This window comes from Bos grunniens, chromosome 18, assembly GCF_055505025.1.
Source record: "Bos grunniens cultivar Pamir isolate PY7600 chromosome 18, Bosgru_T2T1.0, whole genome shotgun sequence".
Classification (NCBI taxonomy): domain Eukaryota; kingdom Metazoa; phylum Chordata; class Mammalia; order Artiodactyla; family Bovidae; genus Bos; species Bos grunniens.
Window position 1 is genome coordinate 64,572,240 of NC_141182.1, and position 20,076 is coordinate 64,592,315.

Sequence of the window (20,076 nt, forward strand, 5' to 3'; positions counted from 1 at the left end):
CCTCTCGCCTGCTGAGGCTTGCGAAACTCGATAATAATAAAATGTTCATCATGAAACCAGTGACGATGGCTAATACATGTGGAGGACCTGCTGTGTGTCAGGCACAATTTTAAGTATTTTGCAGGTATTAGCTTGTTTGGTTGTTCATGATAACTCTCTGAGATGGGCACTATATTCATCCAACTTTAGAGAGAAGGAAACGGAGAGGTTAGGACACTTGCGGGAGGTTGCACAGCAGTCCCTGCAGAGATGCATGAAGTTGCATCCTGAAGGTCCACAGGAACAGACAGGGAATGTCAGTGAGTGGAGAGGCTGGAGTTAGACAACAGGGGCTCTGGAGATATGACGCCCTGGGGCACCCGTGCCCAGGAGGAAGGCACAGCTGATACGCAGGTGCCAGTGGGCACGTCTCTCCAGAAAACACTTGGGATTCCCTGAAGAAGACAGACATGTCGATTTGGAGTGAAAGTCCCTGCTATTTGAAAGCTGCCCACAAATCCATCTATTTGCTTACAGACTCCTCCACTCCTGAGAATGGAAGCCGGCCTCTCTGGAGGACCATCCAGGCCACCTGTGCAAACGTCCCCTCGGACGCTGCCACCTCCCTTTTTAAACATGTAGTCCTGGATCCACTCCCCTGGTGCAATGTGACCCAAGTATAGTCCTATTTCCATCTGCATTTATTGTCATCGTCAAAGACTGGGAATAACCCAAATGGCCACCTGCAGGAACCTGGTCAAGCTTCCCTGAAGGCTCAGTGGTAAAGAATCCGCCTGCCAGTGCAAGAGACACAGGAGACCTGGGTTCAATCCCTGAGTCGGGAAGATCCCCTGGAGAAGGAAATGGCAACCCACTCCAGTATTCTGGCCTGGAAAATTCCATGGACAGAAGAGCCAGGCAGGGTTACAATCTGTAGGGTCGCAAAGAGTCAGACACGACCAAAGCAACTTAGCACACATATAGCACAGAGAGATGTGGAATCCCAGGCAGCTGGAACACAAACTGGGCGTCTTGTAGGGGAGCGTCCTAGAGATGGACAGGGGGCACGGTGCTTAAGGACAAAGACCCCCAGGCCAGAGGGATTCAGATCCCACCGTGAGCTGTTTATTCACTTTCACCCTTCAGATTTCCCATCTGGAAAACGAGGTAATTCCTGTCCCTCCCTCATTGTGAAGCATGCGTGACTGGATGTGTGGAAAGCCTTGGGACTGTGACTGGAAGATTCTGTGTCAGAGCAGAAATAAATGAAACCAAACACTGAAGGAAGTTGCATGTGCAGTACACACCCGTATATCAGACATAAATACACAGTAACAGATACATGCACATCCTTGTCTCCATGAGTGAGCATAGAACATTCTGGAAGACTGGACAAGGAGCTGGGAAGTAGCTGTCTGGGGAAGGAACTACAAAGCTGAGTGACGGAGAGGCATGTCTGTGTTTTGTGTGATGGTTATAAGCTGCTACAGATTTGATAAAATACGTGGGGGAAGACACGGTGGATTGGACCAGTATCTGTTGTACCATCGTCACGTCAGCTACAACAGCTGGGTGCCCCTCAGGGCCCCCTCCTTCAGAGAGCAGCAGCAGACACTCGGGCTTGGGGCCAGTCTTCAGGGTCATTGCTTCCCCATCGCCTGTGCCCTGGAGACCTCCCCACTCCCGCCTGACCACAGATTCCGCCCCACGTGGGTCTCACCTCTTCTCTGCGGAGGTCTGGTCTGCACCTCCTCCCTTCCCTGGCCCCCGATGGTGCTCAGAGGCAGCATCATGGCACCACAGGTGCTCCCTGCGGACAGGAGACAGTTAGTGCCTGGACGGTGGAGCCAGGGGGCCTGGGTGTGGCTCTCAGAGCTCGGGTGGACTCAGACAGCTCCATCCCCTCCCACGTCTCCAGGTCCCCAGCATCCAAGGGGACGGACGTGCTGGCAATGCACCCATTTGGGTTTCCTGCTGGTTTCCTCCAAGGCCCAGGGTGTGATCTGGGGAGAGCGGTTGTCATGGCGCCTGGCAAGGACAAGGGCAGGGCTCGTGGTACCTGGGGCTCACCCCCCTTTAAAACTAGAACAACTGTGACACGAAGTGCTGGGACCAGGAAGCTGCAGCTCGGCTAACTGGGTATCAGAAGGGCCTCTGGAGTCTGGCATACAGCAGGCACTCAGTAAGTGCACTCGTGGAGCCATCCCAGTGCTGTTTCAGCTCCGTCCCAAGGCTACCAGGCAGCCTGCCCAAGGGGTTCAGACAGGCCCTCCCGGGTCCAGGTACAGGAGGCTTCAGTCCTGCCCTCAGGACCGCGGTGAGGGGAGGGGCCGGGCCCCAGCCCTGGGGCGGGGCCAGCCCTGCAGGGAAGGGGCTCCGCCCCAGCATCACTTCGGCCCCAGAATCACCCCGGGCAGGACGTGGGCCATATGTCTGGGGTGAGAACTGGGGGATTCCAGCCTGCCAGTCACTAGCTGGGGATCTCAAGATTTAACAACAGCAACAAGAAAGACAGCACCTTGAGATTTGCGTTTCAGACACACAGATCACTTTTTAGCATAAGTATCTGCAAACACTGCATGGCTCATGTCGCTAATGACATAAAAATTCATTTTGTATTTATTCTTCTAAATTTTGTTTCAATATTGGCAAGTCCCATGGAATATTTGGGACGTACTTATACTAAAAGGTGGAGAAGGAAATGGCAATCCACTCCAGTACTATGGACAGAGGAGCCTGGTAGGCTATAGTCCATGGGGTCGCAAAGAGTCGGACACGACTGAGCGACTTCACTCACTTACTATACTAAAAGGTAATTCATTATTTATCTGAAATTTCCATTTAAGTATTTATCATATATTTTACCTGGAAAGCCCCAGTTTGGGGGTATTTAACCTCTTGTGCTGTCAGCTTTCCCCTCCACAAAATGAGCAGAATGATGAAATGTGAGGATTACATAGGATTCAATGCATGTCAAGTGTTGAGAACACAGTCTGACCCAGACCAAGGCAGTCCTGTGTCGGCTCCAACTCTATCAAACGCCTTCAGAAGTTCCCCTGCCCCAGACTCCCCTCTGGGCTGCCCCCCAGAAATAATTTCTGGATGTCCTCTTTGGTCAGGGCTGTGCCTGGACCACGATCCACACCCGACCTCTCCTGGGTCCTACAGTGCCCCCCTCCCAAAGTTCTGCCTCCTCCCACAAACTCAGAAGTCCACAGGTCTGCCCCTGTGCTCCCTAAAATGAGCTGTGGGGTTGGAGAAGACTCTTGAGAGGCCCTTGGACTGCAAGGAGATCCAACCAGTCCATCCTAAAGGAGATCAGTCCTGAGTATTCATTGGAAGGACTGATGCTGAAGCTGAAACTCCAATACTTTGGCCACCTGATGAGAAGAGCTGACTCATTGAAAAAGACCTTGATGCTGGGAAAGACTGAGGGCAGCAGGAGAAGGGGACGACAGAGGATGAGATGGTTGGATGGCATGACCAACTCGATGGACATGAATTTGAGTAAGCTCCGGGAGTTGGTGATGGACAGGGAAGCTTGGTGTGCTGCAGTCCATGGGGTCGCAAAGAGTCAGACACGACTGAGCGACTGAACTGAAAACCTGGGGACCAGGAGGGGGTCCCCGCCACCTCCTCTTGCAGACACCCCAGCCTCCCCTGCCCGCTGCAGTCTTTGTTCCTCCTGGTGACCCCAGAAACCCTCAGACTTGGGAGGGGTCGGGAAGCTCAGAAGGTGAGGCTGCCCTCAGGGAGACTTGGTTCCTCAAGGGGCCCCACCGCCCGCCCCATCGGGTCTCTGTGGCCCCCAGCCCACGCCCCTGGGACCCACCACCCAGGAGGCCCCCGCACATCCTCCCTGGGTGCCTCCCTGTGCTCCCCACAGAGACCCCTGCAGCGCCATCCTGGCCGAAAGGCGGAGACCCTTCAGGACTGCGGCCGCAGAACTGACCTCGAGACTGACATCGCGACCCGGGTCTCTCTTCGACCCTGGGCACAAGCGGGATGGGGGGCCCAGTGCTTTTCCTTGACGCCCGGACAGGGCTGGCTCTGGGGATGCCTGTGGAGCCTGTGGACAAACCCAAGAGAATGAACGCGGCTCGGTTGCTCGGAGACACAAGCCCCCTGCAAACCCCAAACAGCAAGTCAGGCGGTTAACACTGTCTCTGACACCCGCACAGGCGTCGGAATGTTCACCGCAATTTCATTATTCGTGGGGAGGGTCCCGGGCCTCTTCCTCCAGGAAGACCCCCAGCCTGCCAGCATCACTGTCCCTCTTCTGAGGTGTCCCTGCTGGACCTCAGCGCACAGCCCTCCCCCCAGCGCCCCTCCCCCACTGTCCAGGCCAGGCCTTCCTGGGAAAGGCACAGAGGCTCGGGCTTCAGAGACCCAGGGCTGGGGGGCGCTGGGGACCCCTCGGGGGTGGGGGTGGGTCCTGCAGGATCACAGACACACAGTGACTCCCTCTCGGGAGCTGACTCCCTGCTCGGGACTCACAGGAGGACACTCTCAGCAACTCCCAGACACACCCCTGGCCCCAGAGCCCCACGTGTGCAAATGAAGACGCACTTATAGATCCTGAAACACACGCAGATGGGCAGTAACATCCTGAGGTTCGGGGAAGCTCAGGCACACGCACACACACACACACAGATGTGCAGATACAGCTTCAAATACTGGGCACTTCCAGGCACACACACGGAGGACCACACCTTTGCACACTTAGATCTCAAAGGACACCCTAGGGGACACCCAGACCACCTCTGTCTGACACCCCAGGGTCCACCCTATGTCTCACCTGGGACCCACCCCCAGAGGCCTCCCCCTCTCAGACCCCCATCACTCTCCTTTACACTCTCTCCAGATGGTTTTCTTTAAACCTCAGAATCACTCCTTTGGGAGTATAGGCTTGGAAAAAATTGAAACCTACGAGGAAATCAAATCAGACAGATATGCAGACAGACACCCTGGCGTGTCTCTCTCAGACACCCTCAGAGACACCCAGGCGTGCACACAGACACACACATATCCACACCCACACTGCAGTCACAGACATTCCTGGAAAATCAGAGACACCCTCTCAGCTCACGGGCCTTTTGGAAACGCTAAGACCCGCTGACAAATCCACACACACAAACGTGCAGATTCAGGTTCACGGAGCTTGAAAGAGCAGACAATCCAGACAGTCACAGACAGACACATGCACGTATGAACTTGCAGAAACACCGATTTCCAAACAGATACTTTGGACACGGGGCAGGAAGGCACAGACGTTTGCAAAGCCGCAATCGGCCCCCAGACACAGGATCCCCTCGGGCCCCCCCGGGGCAGACCCTCGGTCGCCCCCGGAGGCCGCCCCCCTCAGAGGCGCGCTCCGGCGCGCTCCCGGGCCCCGCCGGCCGCAGGCGCGGGCGCGGACACCCGAGGCTCCAGGACGCTTCGGCAGGCGCGCTTCTCGCCAGCTTGCTCCGGTGCCCCGAAAGGCTCCGGAGGGGCTCCCGGCCCCCCGCACCCCCAGGCTCCCCTCGAGGCTCCCCAAGCCAGCCTGCTGGGCTCCCTCCGGCCGCTCCGGAGGGAGCCCCGGCCCCGCCGCCTCCCCGGAGCGCCCGGCCGCCATGGGAGCCGCGCGGCGCGCAGACCGGCCCTCGTACCTCCGGGCGGCTCCGGGCCGGGCGCCTGCTCCTCCTGCACCTGCCCGGGGAGGAGGCCCAGCCAGGCCCTCACCCGCACGGCCCAGTCCTCCTCGCTGCCCTCCAGCCTGCTCGCTCGCCGGCGGCCCGAGGAGCCCTCGGACCACGAGTCGCCCGCCTGGCGCTCAGAAGGGTCTGAGGACTGCGGCGCCCTCGGGGAGCCGCGGGCTCCGCGGGGTCTCCCCGGCGCGCGCCCGCGCCCCGCCGCCGGAACGCACCGCACCGCCCGCGGGGCGCCTCCGCCTCCCGCGGCGACCCCGCAGCGCCCGCCCGCCGCCCGCCGCCCCCCGCCCGCACTGCGCACTCGCCCGGATGGCGCAGACCCTCGGAGGCGCGGCGGCGGCTCGGCCCCGGGCTGCCCAGGGCTGAGTCGGGGCGCGCGGGCGGGCCCGGCGGCTCCCCGGCGTCGCGCGGCGGGGCTTCCCTGCACACGCGCCTGGGGACCCCGGCACAAAAGCGCGGAGGGGGCGGCCGGCGACCACCGGCCCCGCCCCGGCCCACGGGGACGCAGACCGAGTGGTTCCAGCCGCGCCCGCAACAAAGTGCAGCAGGGGCTCGTGCTGGCTCCGCTTTTGTCGTCTCAGGGTTGGAGCGCTGGGAATCCTGGCCTCACACGCCTCTGTGAGCCAGCGTCCCGGCATCACTGTCTCCCTGGCGGGGGTTCCACCTGGGCCCCCCAGCGCCCCTCCCCCACCCAGGTCTTCAGGAGACGGGACGTGGGGTTCACAGGGAAGAACCGTGTAACACTGCCGAGCCACGGAGACCCAAGGGCCTGGATGCCCGGGGCGGGGGTGGCACTGGGGTCTGGGGGCCCGCCCTGCACCATCTTCAGATACAGTGACCCCCAGGCACGCGGTGACCCCTCTCCCAAATACCCACACACTCACTGCTGCTCACAATGGCCTACTCTCAAACCCCCAAGATGTCCCCTCAACTTCTCAGGCCTGCTGGTGACAGTTGAGACCCTCCTATGGATGGGCACACACGTGAGGAAACACACCTCGCCCGGGCTGTCTGTTATGGATGGTCCCTGAGCGCACGCGCCGTCATGTCCAACTCTTGCAACCCCATGGACTGTAGCCCGCCAGGCTCCTCTGTCCATGGGATTCTCCAGGCAAGCATACTGGACTGGGTGGCCATTTCCTCCTCCACCGGATCTTCCCGACCCAGGGGAACCCACATCTCCTTCACTGGCAGGCAAAGTCTTCACCACTGAGAAACTGGGAAGCCCAGGGATGCTCACTGGCCAGACCTTAATCAAATGGACTCCTGGGACAAGAAGTGAGAAATGCTGTCTTGCCTTCAGGGAGCAGGATTCCAGCTGAGATTCAGGGCTTTCATGTCCTGGAAGAAAGGGGGAATGGATCGAGGGGAGACTTGCTTTCAGCAACAGTAGTGAAACCTTCCAACAGGATAAAATATTATACAGAAAGGAGTACATCTCCTTCCCCTCCAGCTCTCCCGGCCATGTTTCCTACTGAAGGTAACCTCCACCAGCATTAGCCAATTTCCTATCCATGCCATCAGAGAAATATGTATTCATTTATTTGTATGCTTAATTATTACTCACCTAGAGCCAGACATCCTGGAATGTGAAGTCAAGTGGGCCTTAGAAAGCATCACTACGAACAAAGCTAGTGGAGGTGATGGAATTCCAGTTGAGCTATTTCAAGTCCTGAAAGATGATGCTGTGAAAGTGCTGCACTCAATATGCCAGCAAATTTGGAAAACTCAGCAGTGGCCACAGGACTGGAAGAGGTCAGTTTCATTCCAATCCCAAAGAAAGGCAATGCCAAAGAATGCTCAAACTACCGCACAATTGCACTCATCTCACACGCTAGTAAAGTAATGCTCAAAATTCTCCAAGCCAGGCTTCAGCAATATGTGAACCGTGAACTTCCTGATGTTCAAGCTGGTTTTAGAAAAGGCAGAGGAACCAGAGATCAAATTGCCAACATCCGCTGGATCATCAAAAAAGCAAGAGAGTTCTAGAAAAACATCTATTTCTGCTTTATTGACTATGCCAAAGCCTTTGACTGTGTGGATCACCATAAACTGTGGAAAATTCTGAAAGAGATGGGAATACCAGACCACCTGACCTGCTTCTTAAGAAACCTGTATGCAGGTCAGGAAGCAACAGTTAGAACTGGACATGGAACAACAGACTGGTTCCAAATAGGAAAAGGAGTACGTCAAGGCTGTATATTGTCACCCTGCTTATTTAACTTATATGCAGAGTACATCATGAGAAACACTGGGCTGGAGGAAGCACAGGCTGGAATCAAGATTGCCAGGAGAAATATCAATAACCTCAGATATGCAGATGACACCACCCTTATGACAGAAAGTGAAGAGGAACTAAAGAGCCTCTTGATGAAAGTGAAAGAGGAGAGTGAAAAAGTTGGCTTAAAACTCAACATTCAGAAAACAAAGATCATGGCATCTGGTCCCATCACTTCATGGGAAATAGATGGGAAAACAGTGGAAACAGTGTGAGACTTTATTTTTCTGGGCTCCAAAATCACTGCAGATGGTGACTGCAGCCATGAAATTAAAAGACGCTTACTCCTTGGAAGGAAAGTTATGACCAACCTAGATAGCATATTCAAAAGCAGAGACATTACTTTGCCAACAAAGATCCATCTAGTCAATGCTATGGTTTTTCCAGTCATCATGTATGGATGTGAGAGTTGGACTGTGAAGAAAGCTGAGTGCTGAAGAATTGATGCTTTTGAACTGTGGTGTTGGAGAAGACTCTTGAGAGTCCCTTGGACTGCAGGGAGATCCAACCAGTCCATTGTGAAGGAGATCAGCCCTGGGATTTCTTTGGAAGGAATGATGCTAAAGCGGAAACTCCAGTACTTTGGCCACCTCATGCGAAGAGTTGACTCATTGGAAAAGACTCTGATGCTGGGAGGGATTGGGGGCAGGAGGAGAAGGGGACGACAGAGAATGAGATGGATGGATGGCATCACCAACTCAATGGACATGAGTTTGGGTGAACTCCGGGAGTTGGTGATGGACAGGGAGGTCTGGTGTGCTGAGATTCATGGGGCTGCAAAGAGTTGGGCACGACTGAGCGACTGAACTGAACTGATGCATGTATATGCATGTGTGTATTTAAATAAACAGAAGTACGTTTCATCTGCCCCTATCCCTCTGTTTCTTTCTTTAACGTGAATGATATCCTACCATAAACACTCTTGCTTTTGTTTTTTTTTAGCTAACAAATGAATATATTTTAGAAATTTTGTCATATCCATCCATACAGTACTGCCTCATTCTTTTTAATAGCAGTAGACTATTCCACTGAGTGACTTTACCATGATTTGTATAACCAGTGTCCAAAGGCTGGACATTTAGGTGGCTTCTGGTCTTTTCTTACTACCAACATGACTGGAATAACCTTCTTTCAAAGTGTGTCATTGCACATAATTGGAAGCTTATCAGCACAGGTTTTAGAACGGAAGGTACTGCATCAGAGTATATGTACATTTCAAATTTGGGAGCAGCTCTTTCCAAATTGCCCTTCATAAAGAGGACCAGAGGAGACTCTGACTAACAGTGCATGTGGACAGGCCACGTCCGTATATAGGAACACATTTTAAAATCTTTACTGAAAGCTGGGTCAAAACACCATTAGAAACAGTTTCATTTCTTCACTGTTAATTACTGTTTCCTCTGTCCCCACTTCTGATTGGGTGGTCTTTGTCTTATCTATCTATAAGAGTTCTTTACATATTAAGGATATTGATCTCATCTATGTAATGTGTACTGAAATTACCTTTGATGAGTTTCTTATTCATACATTGACTTTCTTTATGGTGTTGGTAAAATATTTTTGAATACATGAATGAATAACTTAATCGCCATCAATTTCTAAGCTTGATCTGCAAATCAGAAATCATGGGCAGAGCTACATTCCTGGACACGAGGTAATGGGTGTATATGAAGGCAGCTTAAAAAAATATTTGCAGGTTTAAACACACACTCCTTGCACTTGCTAAGGCTTACTTGGCTCTAATTCAATTTAACACATCCTAAATTAAACGAACCCTTATAAACCCACTGGTGTGTCTCCCAAATCATTCCCACCTTGGAACCTAGCACCTCCGGTGGCTCAAGCCAGAATCCATGAAGCTATCCAAGATGCTCACCTCCCCCTTGGTCTTCCACATCCAATCCCTAGGACACCCTTTGGCTCAACCTTTTATCTTTGAATCCTGAAGCTATACAGAAGCAGCGATCAGTCACCTTTCTTTTCAAGGGTCTCATGGCAAGATTTTTAGCCTTTCTGGGCCAATAAGTCTCTGTCGCAGCTAAAGGACTTTGCATTAAAGCAGTCCAGACATGACTGTGCCAAAAAGTCCTTATTTGCACAAACAGGCTGTGGGCTGGACGGCCGCAGTCTGCCCACCTCTGACCTAGAGAGCTTTCTCTGCCAGCTCCTGCAGCAGACAAAGCCAAGCTGCTGGCTGGTGGAAGGGCAGTTTTGGCAGAAATGTAAACCGCTATATTTTATTTCTTTAAAGATATATTTTGTGAAAATTTGAATTCCATGAGGCTGAAAAAGTGTAAAGAGTAGCCAGAGAGTCCTGGTTTAGATTCAGAAACTGAAATAATAATCTTTAAAAACAGCCCTCACAAGCCTCGGGTTTCTCCCATATAAACTGGGGTCATATTAGCTCCTATTTCCTAGGGATCTGCTGACGGTTACATGAGCTTGTCTACGTACAGTGCTCAGCACCATGAGTGACAGGAGGAAGTGCCTGGGGAATGTCACCATTTACCGAACGTCAGCAGGAACAGACTGGTCAACCTGGCCCAGGCGGAGGACGTGTCCTGTGGGCTGGGCACCAGCCAAGCTGAGACTTGAAGTGCCCAGAGGGCCCGCGTGCAACCAAGAGTCCCCAAGAACCACTGATAGGATGCTCTGTAAGACTGTGCTCTTTCGGGATCTCACGGTGCTCAGCCCAAATCCTCGTTTTCTAGGGCCTATAGTGAAAGTGAAAGTTGCTCAGTAGTGTCCAACTCTTTGCGACCCCATGGACCATACAGTCCATGGAGTTCTCTAGGCCAGAATGCTGGAGTGGGTAGCCTTTCCCTTCTCCAGGGGATCTTCCCAACTCAGGGATCAAACCCAGGTCTCCCACATTGCAAGCGGATTCTTTACCAGCTGAGCCACCAGGGAAGCCCAAGAACACTGGAGTGGGTAGCCTATCCCTTTCTCCAGGGGATCTTCCTGACCCAGGAATTGAACCGGGATCTCCTGCACTGCACGCGGATTCTTCACCACCTGAGCTATCAGGGAAGCCCTAGGGGCTCTAGTGTAATAATTCTGAAAACCTAAGTGATCTAAGCCAGTCCTGACATAGACCCTCCAGTGACCATGGAAATGTTCTGTATCTGAAATGTGTTCAGTGTGGTAGCCACTGGCCACATCTGGCCACTGAAATGTAGCTGGTGGGGCTGAGAAACTGTTTTGAACTCAATGTTTAATTCATTTACATTGAAATGTCTTTTTTCGACAATCACAGGTTTCTGATAACCTCCAGCTCATACCACTGCACTGAATAAGGAATTGAAGAATCCTAACGGAGAAGCCGATGGCTTCATAAGCTGCCAACAGAAGTTTAAGATCAACAAGGATTCATTACACAGGACTGAGTGAAGGGTTGAAGATACTTTCCATTTTTACGGCCCTTTGTCTGAAATGCTGGCTTTTAATCTTTGTTTTTCTAGACATAAGGAAACATTTCGCTCTCATTTAATTATGACAACAGTTTGGCAAATTATACCTTTGTAAGCTGAAGTGAAACGTTTATATTGTCTCTCTACCTGATCCTTCCAGAATTTGGAAACTCTTAGCAAGTATTCTTTTTTTATGGCAGTGTAGTTACCTGCATAAATTCAATAAGAATCTCTTCTTTTAATGGGGTATAAATGGAAACATTGTTGAGAATATGCACAGACTATAACCAGACAGCTTTAAAGAGCTTAGGTGAACTTTAAGGAGTTACAAAGCTCCTGGGAAAAATAGCCTGGTACCTTGCTTCAGAGTTCCTAGTAGCACTCCCAGGTAAATAAGGAAGGACAGCTCCTGGCAGATGCAGGAATCTCAACTTACATTAAGGCCTTCCTTGAGAAGACAGGAAACTCCCCAAATCTGTAGATTCTGCTATGATATCTGACTCATCTATGGAGAGGACTGCTGGCCTCCAAATCTTCTCACATCCATGCTCAAGCGCAGGAGAGATTATTCTCAGACCAGGAAAAAAGGAAATGGCATCAGAGGTAGACAGCTATCCCAAGAGGCCAGACCTGACCCATGTGAGCTGGAAATGTTAGTCACTCAGTCGTGTCTGACTGTCTGCGACCCCATGGACTGTAGCCCTCCAGGCTCCTCTGTCCATGGAATTCTCCAGGCAAGAATACTGGAGTGGGTTGCCATTTCCTTCTCTAGGGGAGTCTTCCCCACCACAGAATTCAAACCTGGGTCTCCTGCATCAGAGGCAGATTCTTTACCACCTGAGCCACCAGGGAAGCCCAGACCTGACCCATATGACTCTTTATCATTTTTTTTTTTATTGTGAGGACTTTTGCATGTGAATGAAATGTTTTCCTATGATAAGCAGAATCATATGCAGAGTTCAGAAACTATTCCAGCGGTTGGGCTTACCGTCAGTTACCTACGTGGAGGACTACTGGCTTAGTTTGGTGGATTTCTCTTCACCAATGCTCTCATTGGATGGGCCTTAAGAAACTTATTCTAGAGGAGAGAAATATTCTTCTGCTGGGGCCGTTTTTTAAACTGAAGTATAGTTGGTTTATATTAGTTTTGGGTGAACAGCACAGTGATTTAATGTTTTTATAGATTATTTTATTATTTATAGTAGATTATTTATATGATTTAAAGTTATTAAACTCATTGCAAAATAATGGCTATATTTCCCTGTGTGTATAATACACCCTTGTTGCTTATTTGCCTTATACATAGTAGTGTGTGCCTCTTAATCAGATACCCATCTCTTGGCCCTCCTCCCCTCCCGAGTGACCACTAGTTTATTCTCTACATCCGTGAGTGTGTGTTAGTCATGCAGTTATGTCCAACTCTTTGGGTCCCCATGGGCTGTAGCCCGCCAGGCTCCTCTGTCCACGGGATCCTCCAGGCAAGAATACTGGAGTGGGTTGCCATTCCCTTCCCCAGGGGATCTTCCTGACCGAGGGATTGAACCCAGGTCTCACACACTGCAGGCAGATTCTTTATCATCTGGGCCACCAGGGAAGCCTTCAGTGTGTTTCTATTTTGTTATATTCATTTGTCTGTTTTATTGTTTGGATGCCACATGTAAGTAATAATATAGAGAGTATTTATCTTTCTCTGTCTGACTTATTTCACTAAGCCTAATACTTTGGCCATCTCATGCGAAGAGTTGACTCATTGGAAAAGACCCTGATGCTGGGAGGGATTGGGGGCAGGAGGAGAAGGGGACGACAGAGGATGAGATGGCTGGATGGCATCACTGACTCCATGGACGTGAGTCTGAGTGAACTCCGGGAGTTGGTGATGGACAGGGAGGCCTGGCGTGCTGCGACTCATGGGGTCGCAAAGAGTCGGACACGACTGAGCGACTGAACTGAACTGAACTGAACTGAATACCTTCCATGTCCATCCACATTGTTGCAAATGGCAGAATTTCATTCTTTTTTTTATGACTGAGTAGTATTTCAGTGTGTGTGTGTGTGTGTGTGTGTGTAAGATGTTATATGCGTAGGGATCCAACCCACAGCTCCTGCATTGGAATTTCAGAGTTTTAACCACTGGAGGAAGTCCAAAGAAATGTTCATTATTGTAAATATTTGCTTAAAGGCAGGAGATCCTCATCAGTGGGAGAGAGATACAGAATTGAAGAGTAAATTTTTTTCACTCATGTGTTCATCACAGGCTAGTGCTGGGGGTAAATGAACATACCAGACCCGGTCAGCAGTGGACATAATGGCCATTCTCCTTTGCTATAACAATAGGAGCTATTAGCTGACACAAGATTGCTCAGCTTCTCTTGCAGCTACTTATGGTCATGTGACTAGGCTCTGGCCAATGAGGTTTAAGGAAAAGTGGTCTGGGCATCTTGGAGGAGTTTCCCTTTGAGGGTCTAAAGTGTGTCTTCCCTTCCCCTCATCGTCCCCCTTCCCCCTAAGCTTGGTGTGGGGGGTGAGCCCTCTCCAGCCACAGAGCCCCCAGGTCAAAGGACCCTGGCCGCCCAGCTCCACAGGGTGGCCACACCTTGGCCCCTGAGAGGTTAACACACAAACCACCCACACGAGAGACATGGCAAGCTGGGTTTATTGAGGCTGCTGTATCGGCGGTCTCACATCACAGTAGTCCAGCACGCGCCTCTGGGGAGGGTGCAGGTGCTCTGGAGCAGGGGCAGGGGTGGGGGGGGGAGAGCACAGGTGCTCTGGAGCGGGGTGGGGGGGGAGTGCAGGTGCTCTGGAGCAGGGGGGTGGGGGGGACAGGGCACCCTCGGGATCTAGGAGAGGCAGAGGATGCTGAGACAGCACAGGGGACACTCCCACGCCTGGATCTCCTCGTGGTCCACGCCAGGCTTGGAGGGGGAGGTGCAGCTCAAGCCGGGTTTCGAGGTGTCGGGGTCAGACTGGGAATCAGAGTCAGAGTCATCCGTTTCCAGGTAGTAAGCGAAGCAGACACTCGGCTGGAAGGAGAGAGAACAGAGAAGCAAGAGGGGAATGTTACGCCGGGGGCGTCCACTCACCCTTAGTGTGGGAGCTGAGCCCTGGCACCCAAGGGTGACAACTGGGGGCTGGATTCCAAGTTGCTTACAAACAGCTGGGGGCTCCGGGGCAAATGACCTGACCTTCCCCCACTTCCGTTTATAATTCTATTTAATGAAATAAAAGTAACTACTCCCTCAGGGCCGGGTGAGGACTGAACAGGATAATCCAAGAAAAGGATGGTTAATGTCTGATGCTTAGTGAGAGAGGGTTTTGCGCCTACCCAGTGCCCTCATCTTGGCAAAACCATCCTGCCTCTCTTCCCAGGAGTCTCAGCCTCCACACTAAGGATATTTTGGGTCCAGATCATCCTTTGCAGTGGGGGTCAGGGGGCCATGCTGGGCATTGCAGGGTGTTGAGAGATATCTCTGGCCTCTACCTGTAGGGTTCCCTGGTGGCTCAGTGATAAAGAGTCCACATGCAATGCAGGAGACCCAGGTTCGATCCCTGGGTTGCATGCCTGGGTCAGGAAGATCCCCTGGAGAAGGGAATGCCTACCCACTCCAGTATTCTTGTCTAGAGAATCCCATGGACAGAGGAGCCTGGTGGGCTACAGTCCATGGGGTCACAAAGAGTCGGACACAACTGAGCAACTAACATTTTCACACTTTCACAAGAAGATACATTACTAAGCACAATATCTGGCCCAGAATGGACCCTGTGATCTGGGGGAAAGAATGAAAACAAAGCAGCATGTAGCTAATTCACGAAACAGGAATATGGACAGAGATTAGATGAAGGTGTGTCTCAAGGTGAAAAGCCGGAATGTTAAAACAGCCCACACTTATGCAAGAGTATATTCTATATCTAAGGTCATAAAGACTGAGGAACGCATGTATAAATATATTTATTAGATAGAACAAGCAAATAAAATATTAACAGTTGGTGAATTTGGATGAACTTTATACCATTTTTGCAAAACCTGTGACTCTCACGTTCTTTTCTAATAAGATTTCTAATGAGTCCTTCCTGGGACTGTTGCAGGCACTAACAGGAAAGACTTTCTTGCAGACATCTGACCCTCTGCCTCCCCTCACCCCTCTCACCAGGGTCCCTCCAGGCTCCCCTCCTGCCTCTTAAGCAGACGCCTCACTGGCCAAGTGTGAGTCATGTGCCAGCCAAGGACCAATCACCAGGAACCTTAGCATTGCCGGCTCTGATTCGTTAGGGGCGTACCTGGAACTGCTCTGAGGATGGGATCATATCCATTCAAAGTGCATGGAGACAGGTGGTCCCCCCAGAAAAGTCAAGGGGGTTAGTAGGAGGGGGACTGCTACCTAGGTGGATAAGGCCACACCTGCCTCCACAGGAGGGAGCGTTCCCTAATTCATTCCTTCCTTTAATCAGCCCGAGTGTATAGAGTGCCGGACACGGGTTACGCCTGTGCTAGGCAGAGGGGGATATGTCACTGAACGATGGAGGAGGGTCCTGCCCCCATAGAACTACTCTAGGAGGGAAGACAGGTGATGAACACACAGATACAAGGTATGTTCTCAGGTAGCAATAATAACGCTGACGAAAATTCAGTAAGGCAGAGGCTTAGAGCCAGATCCGGAGGAAGAGTGTAAGGGAGGCTTCATGAAGGAGGTGCCATTGGAGCAGAAGTTGGAATTAGGAAAGAGAGGAGGCAGGAAAGAGGGCAGCATCTCCAAGAAAACCACCCGCCAGAGGATTGGGGCCACATCCTCAAGGGTATACAAGGGATGCCTAGCCACCCACAGGTTCTCCTGGGCAGAGAGGGTGATGTATGCGCCTTTCTTCTCAGAACCAAGGGGGCTCCGGTAAAAGTGACGAAAGAAGCAGGCTTACCAAGGGACAGATGGGCAGGAACTTGGCTGACATCTTCCCCTCCTCTTTGTTTAGCAGATCATCAGGGTTCTCAGAAGGCAGGGCTGAGTGGGGAAGAAAGAGGCGTGAGGCCATTGTGCCCTCTGAGGCTTGAGAAACTCAGTAACAAGGTCTTTATCATGAAACCAGTGATGAAACTCACCCGTGTTGAGCACTTGTCATGTGCCAGGCATGCTTTTCAGCATTTTACAAGCAGGGGAGTCATGGAACCTACTACAGGAGGTAGTGTCTGGCGGTTCCTCCCAGGCACTGCTCAGGGACCTCCCTCCTTTAGAGGAGCCAGGGGCAGATATTTGGGGCTGGAGACCCACGGCCCGGACACCTCCCCACTCCCGCCTGCCACAGTTTCCGCCCCACACGGGTCTCACCTCCTTTCTCCGGAGGCCTGGTCTGCACCTCCTCGGTCTCCTGGCCCTCGATGGTGCTCAGAGGCAGCATCATGGCACCACAGGTCCTCCCTGCGGACAGGACACAGAGCAGTTAGTGCCCGGGCAGTGGAGCCGGGGGGCCCGGGTGTGGCTCTCAGAGCTCGGGTGGACTCAGACAGCTCCATCCCCTCCCACGTCTCCGGGTCCCCAGCATCCAAGGGGGCGTGCTGGCAACGGCTCCTGCTGGTTTCCTCCAAGGCCCAGGGTGTGATCTGGGGAGAGCGGTTGTCATGGCGCCTGGCAAGGACAAGGGCAGGGCTCGTGGTACCTGGGGCTCACCCCCCTTTAAAACTAGAACAACTGTGACACGAAGTGCTGGGACCAGGAAGCTGCAGCTCGGCTAACTGGGTATCCAAAGGGCCTCTGGAGTCTGGCATACAGCAGGCACTCAGTAAGTGCACCTCAAGGTCAGCATTACCATCACCATGTTTCAGCTCCGTCCCAGGGCTCCCAGGCAGCCTGCCCAAGGGGTTCAGACAGGCCCTCCCCTCCTGTCCTGGGCCCCTCCAGGTACAGGAGGCATCAGTCCCGCCCTCAGGAGCTGGGTGAGGGGAGGGGCTGGCTGGGCCAGCCCTGCAGGGAGGGGGCTGGGCACAGGCTCAGTGTGGGCTCCTCACCTCCGCCCCAGCATCACCCTGGGCAGGATGTGGCCAGTGTGTCTTGTGACTGTGAGCTGGGGGGATTCAAGCCTCCCAGTCACTAGCTGGGAGATCTCAAGGATCAAGTTTGCCAGATTTAACGTTGTAACAAATACGCAGCAAACTGACATTTGACTTTCAGACACATAAATCAATTTTTAGTATAAATATCTCCAACACTGCATGGGACATGTCTACATTTCAAAACTTCATTTTAAAAAATTTATTTCAGTATATTACTCTTAAGTATAGGCAAATCCCATGAAATATTGGGATGTACTTATGCTAAAAGGTAATTTATTATTTGTTGAAAATCGAATGTAAGTATTCGATTAAATACCCCCACTTTGGGGGTATTTAACCTCTTGTGCTGTCAGCTTTCCCCTCCACAAAATGAGCAGAATGATGAAACGTGAGGATTAAACAGGATTCAATGCATGTCCAGTGTTGAGAACACAGTCTGACCCAGACCAAGGCAGTCCTGTGTCGGCTCCAACTCTATGGCTGTTGGGGCGGTCAGGGGGCCTCCCCCCACCGGCTCCCACCCACCTTCCCTGAATCACTGTCTCTGATGCTGGGACCCTCCAGCCTGACCTCTGACCTCCCCAGTGCCCCTCCCCACCAGTCCAGGGCCTCCTTCTGGGTCAGGTCGTCCGGGGGAGAGGAACCCTGCAAGAGGGAGAAGCCCCCCGGGTCACTGAGCTGCTGAGGCACAGGGACAAGGGGCGGGTCACCAGGTCAGGTGGGCTTCAGAACTGGGCCGGCCCTCCGGGGCCCTCAGAGCTGGGACGACCCCCAGGAACGCGGTGACCCTCGGGGCCTCTCCCGCGCTCCGGCTCTCCAGGACGCTCTCCAGGCGGCTGGGGCACCAGGGGCGCCCAGAGGTTTATTCTAAAGAACCGAGAGCCGCCTGCGGACACGCCGCCCCGCCGGCCCGGGCGCTCTGAGAGGCGCTCCCCGCGCGCGGCAGGTGCGCGCAGGGCCCGCGGGCGCGGGAAGCGCGCGGAAGCTCCCCGGCGCGCCCAAGCCCCGGCCGCCCCGCGCACCCGGGCGCTCTCCGCGGCCCGCGCTGACCCCGCTCTCTGAGGCCCCGTGACCGCCTGGCTCTCACAGCACCCTCCGCGCATCCCTCCCGCCTCCTCCGCAAACAGCAGAGTCCCGGGTCCGCGCCCCCCGCCCCCCAGAACCTCGGGGGGCACGACCCGGGCTCCCCCCGCCTGCCCTGGAGGGGACCCCCGCCTCCGGACACCCCAGCCTCCTGTGTCCCCTCCAGGCTCCGCTCCTCCCTCGGACTCGAGCCTCCCCGCGGCTCACGAGGGTCTGAGGACGCCCCCCGCCCTCAGGGGAGCCGGGGTTCCTGCAGGGCCCGCACCGCGCGCGCCCCGGCGTCTCGGGGCCCCCAGGCAGCAGCCCAGAGCGCGCCCGCACCTCCTCCCGGGGCGCTCGCCCCCCGCGGGGACCCCTGACCTCTGGCAGGCGCAGACCCCTCGGAGCTTCGGCCACGGGACTGACCTCCGGACCCAGGGTACCCAGACTCTGTCCCGGCCGCTGGGCAGGGGCGGGCGGGCTTGCTCAGCGCGTGTCCTTGGCGCTGGAGCCACGCTGGCTCTGGAGATGCGAAGGGATGCCGTGGACAAACTCGCGTGAATGAACGCGGCTGAGTCGCTCACAGACACGCATAAACCCCCACCCCCGCCCCTAAACACAAGTCAGGTGGTTAACACAGTCTCTGACACCCGCACAGGCCTCGGAATGTTCACCGCAATTTCATTATTCGTGGGGAGGGTCCCGGGCCTCTTCCTCCAGGAAGACCCCCAGCCTGCCAGCATCACTGTCCCTCTTCTGAGGTGTCCCTGCTGGACCTCAGCGCACAGCCCTCCCCCCAGCGCCCCTCCCCCACTGTCCAGGCCAGGCCTTCCTGGGAAAGGCACAGAGGCTCGGGCTTCAGAGACCCAGGGCTGGGGGGCGCTGGGGACCCCTCGGGGGTGGGGGTGGGTCCTGCAGGATCACAGACACACAGTGACTCCCTCTCGGGAGCTGACCCCCTGCTCGGGACTCACAGGAGGACACTCTCAGCAACTCCCAGACACACCCCTGGCCCCAGAGCCCCACGTGTGCAAATGAAGACGCACTTATAGATCCTGAAACACACGCAGATGGGCAGTAACATCCTGAGGTTCGGGGAAGCTCAGGCACACACACACACACACAGATGTGCAGATACAGCTTCAAATACTGGGCACTTCCAGGCACACACACGGAGGACACACACCTTTGCACACTTAGATCTCAAAGGACACCCTAGGGGACACCCAGACCACCTCTGTCTGACACCCCAGGGTCCACCCTATGTCTCACCTGGGACCCACCCCCAGAGGCCTCCCCCTCTCAGACCCCCATCACTCTCCTTTACACTCTCTCCAGATGGTTTTCTTTAAACCTCAGAATCACTCCTTTGGGAGTATAGGCTTGGAAAAAATTGAAACCTACGAGGAAATCAAATCAGACAGATATGCAGAAATCCATCCACAGAAATCTGGGCCTGCAGACACACACATACCTGGAAAACCAGTCACCCTCTCAGCCTCCAGGCCTTTCAAAACAGTAAAAGGCACTCACTCCCCCACATGCAAATATGTAGATTCAGATTCATACAACTCCAATCTGTAGGTAACCCACATGGACACGTACACACACACT

General features: G+C 53.6%; 1 protein-coding gene across 1 annotated transcript in view; it reads right to left on the bottom strand.

Annotated features, from left to right (window-relative positions):
• LOC147354790 (uncharacterized) overlaps window positions 1–20,076 on the bottom strand; it is a 30,667-nt gene that overhangs the window by 3,737 nt on the left and 6,854 nt on the right. Inside the window, exons 5-10 of the mRNA XM_086349431.1 lie at window positions 16,679–16,768; window positions 16,272–16,354; window positions 14,204–14,383; window positions 5,631–6,105; window positions 3,932–4,048; window positions 1,700–1,789 (exon numbers count right to left, since the gene is read on the bottom strand). Coding sequence (XP_086205557.1) covers window positions 1,700–1,789; window positions 3,932–4,048; window positions 5,631–6,105; window positions 14,204–14,383; window positions 16,272–16,354; window positions 16,679–16,768 — 1,035 coding nt within the window. The remainder of the gene's footprint in view (window positions 1–1,699; window positions 1,790–3,931; window positions 4,049–5,630; window positions 6,106–14,203; window positions 14,384–16,271; window positions 16,355–16,678; window positions 16,769–20,076) is intronic.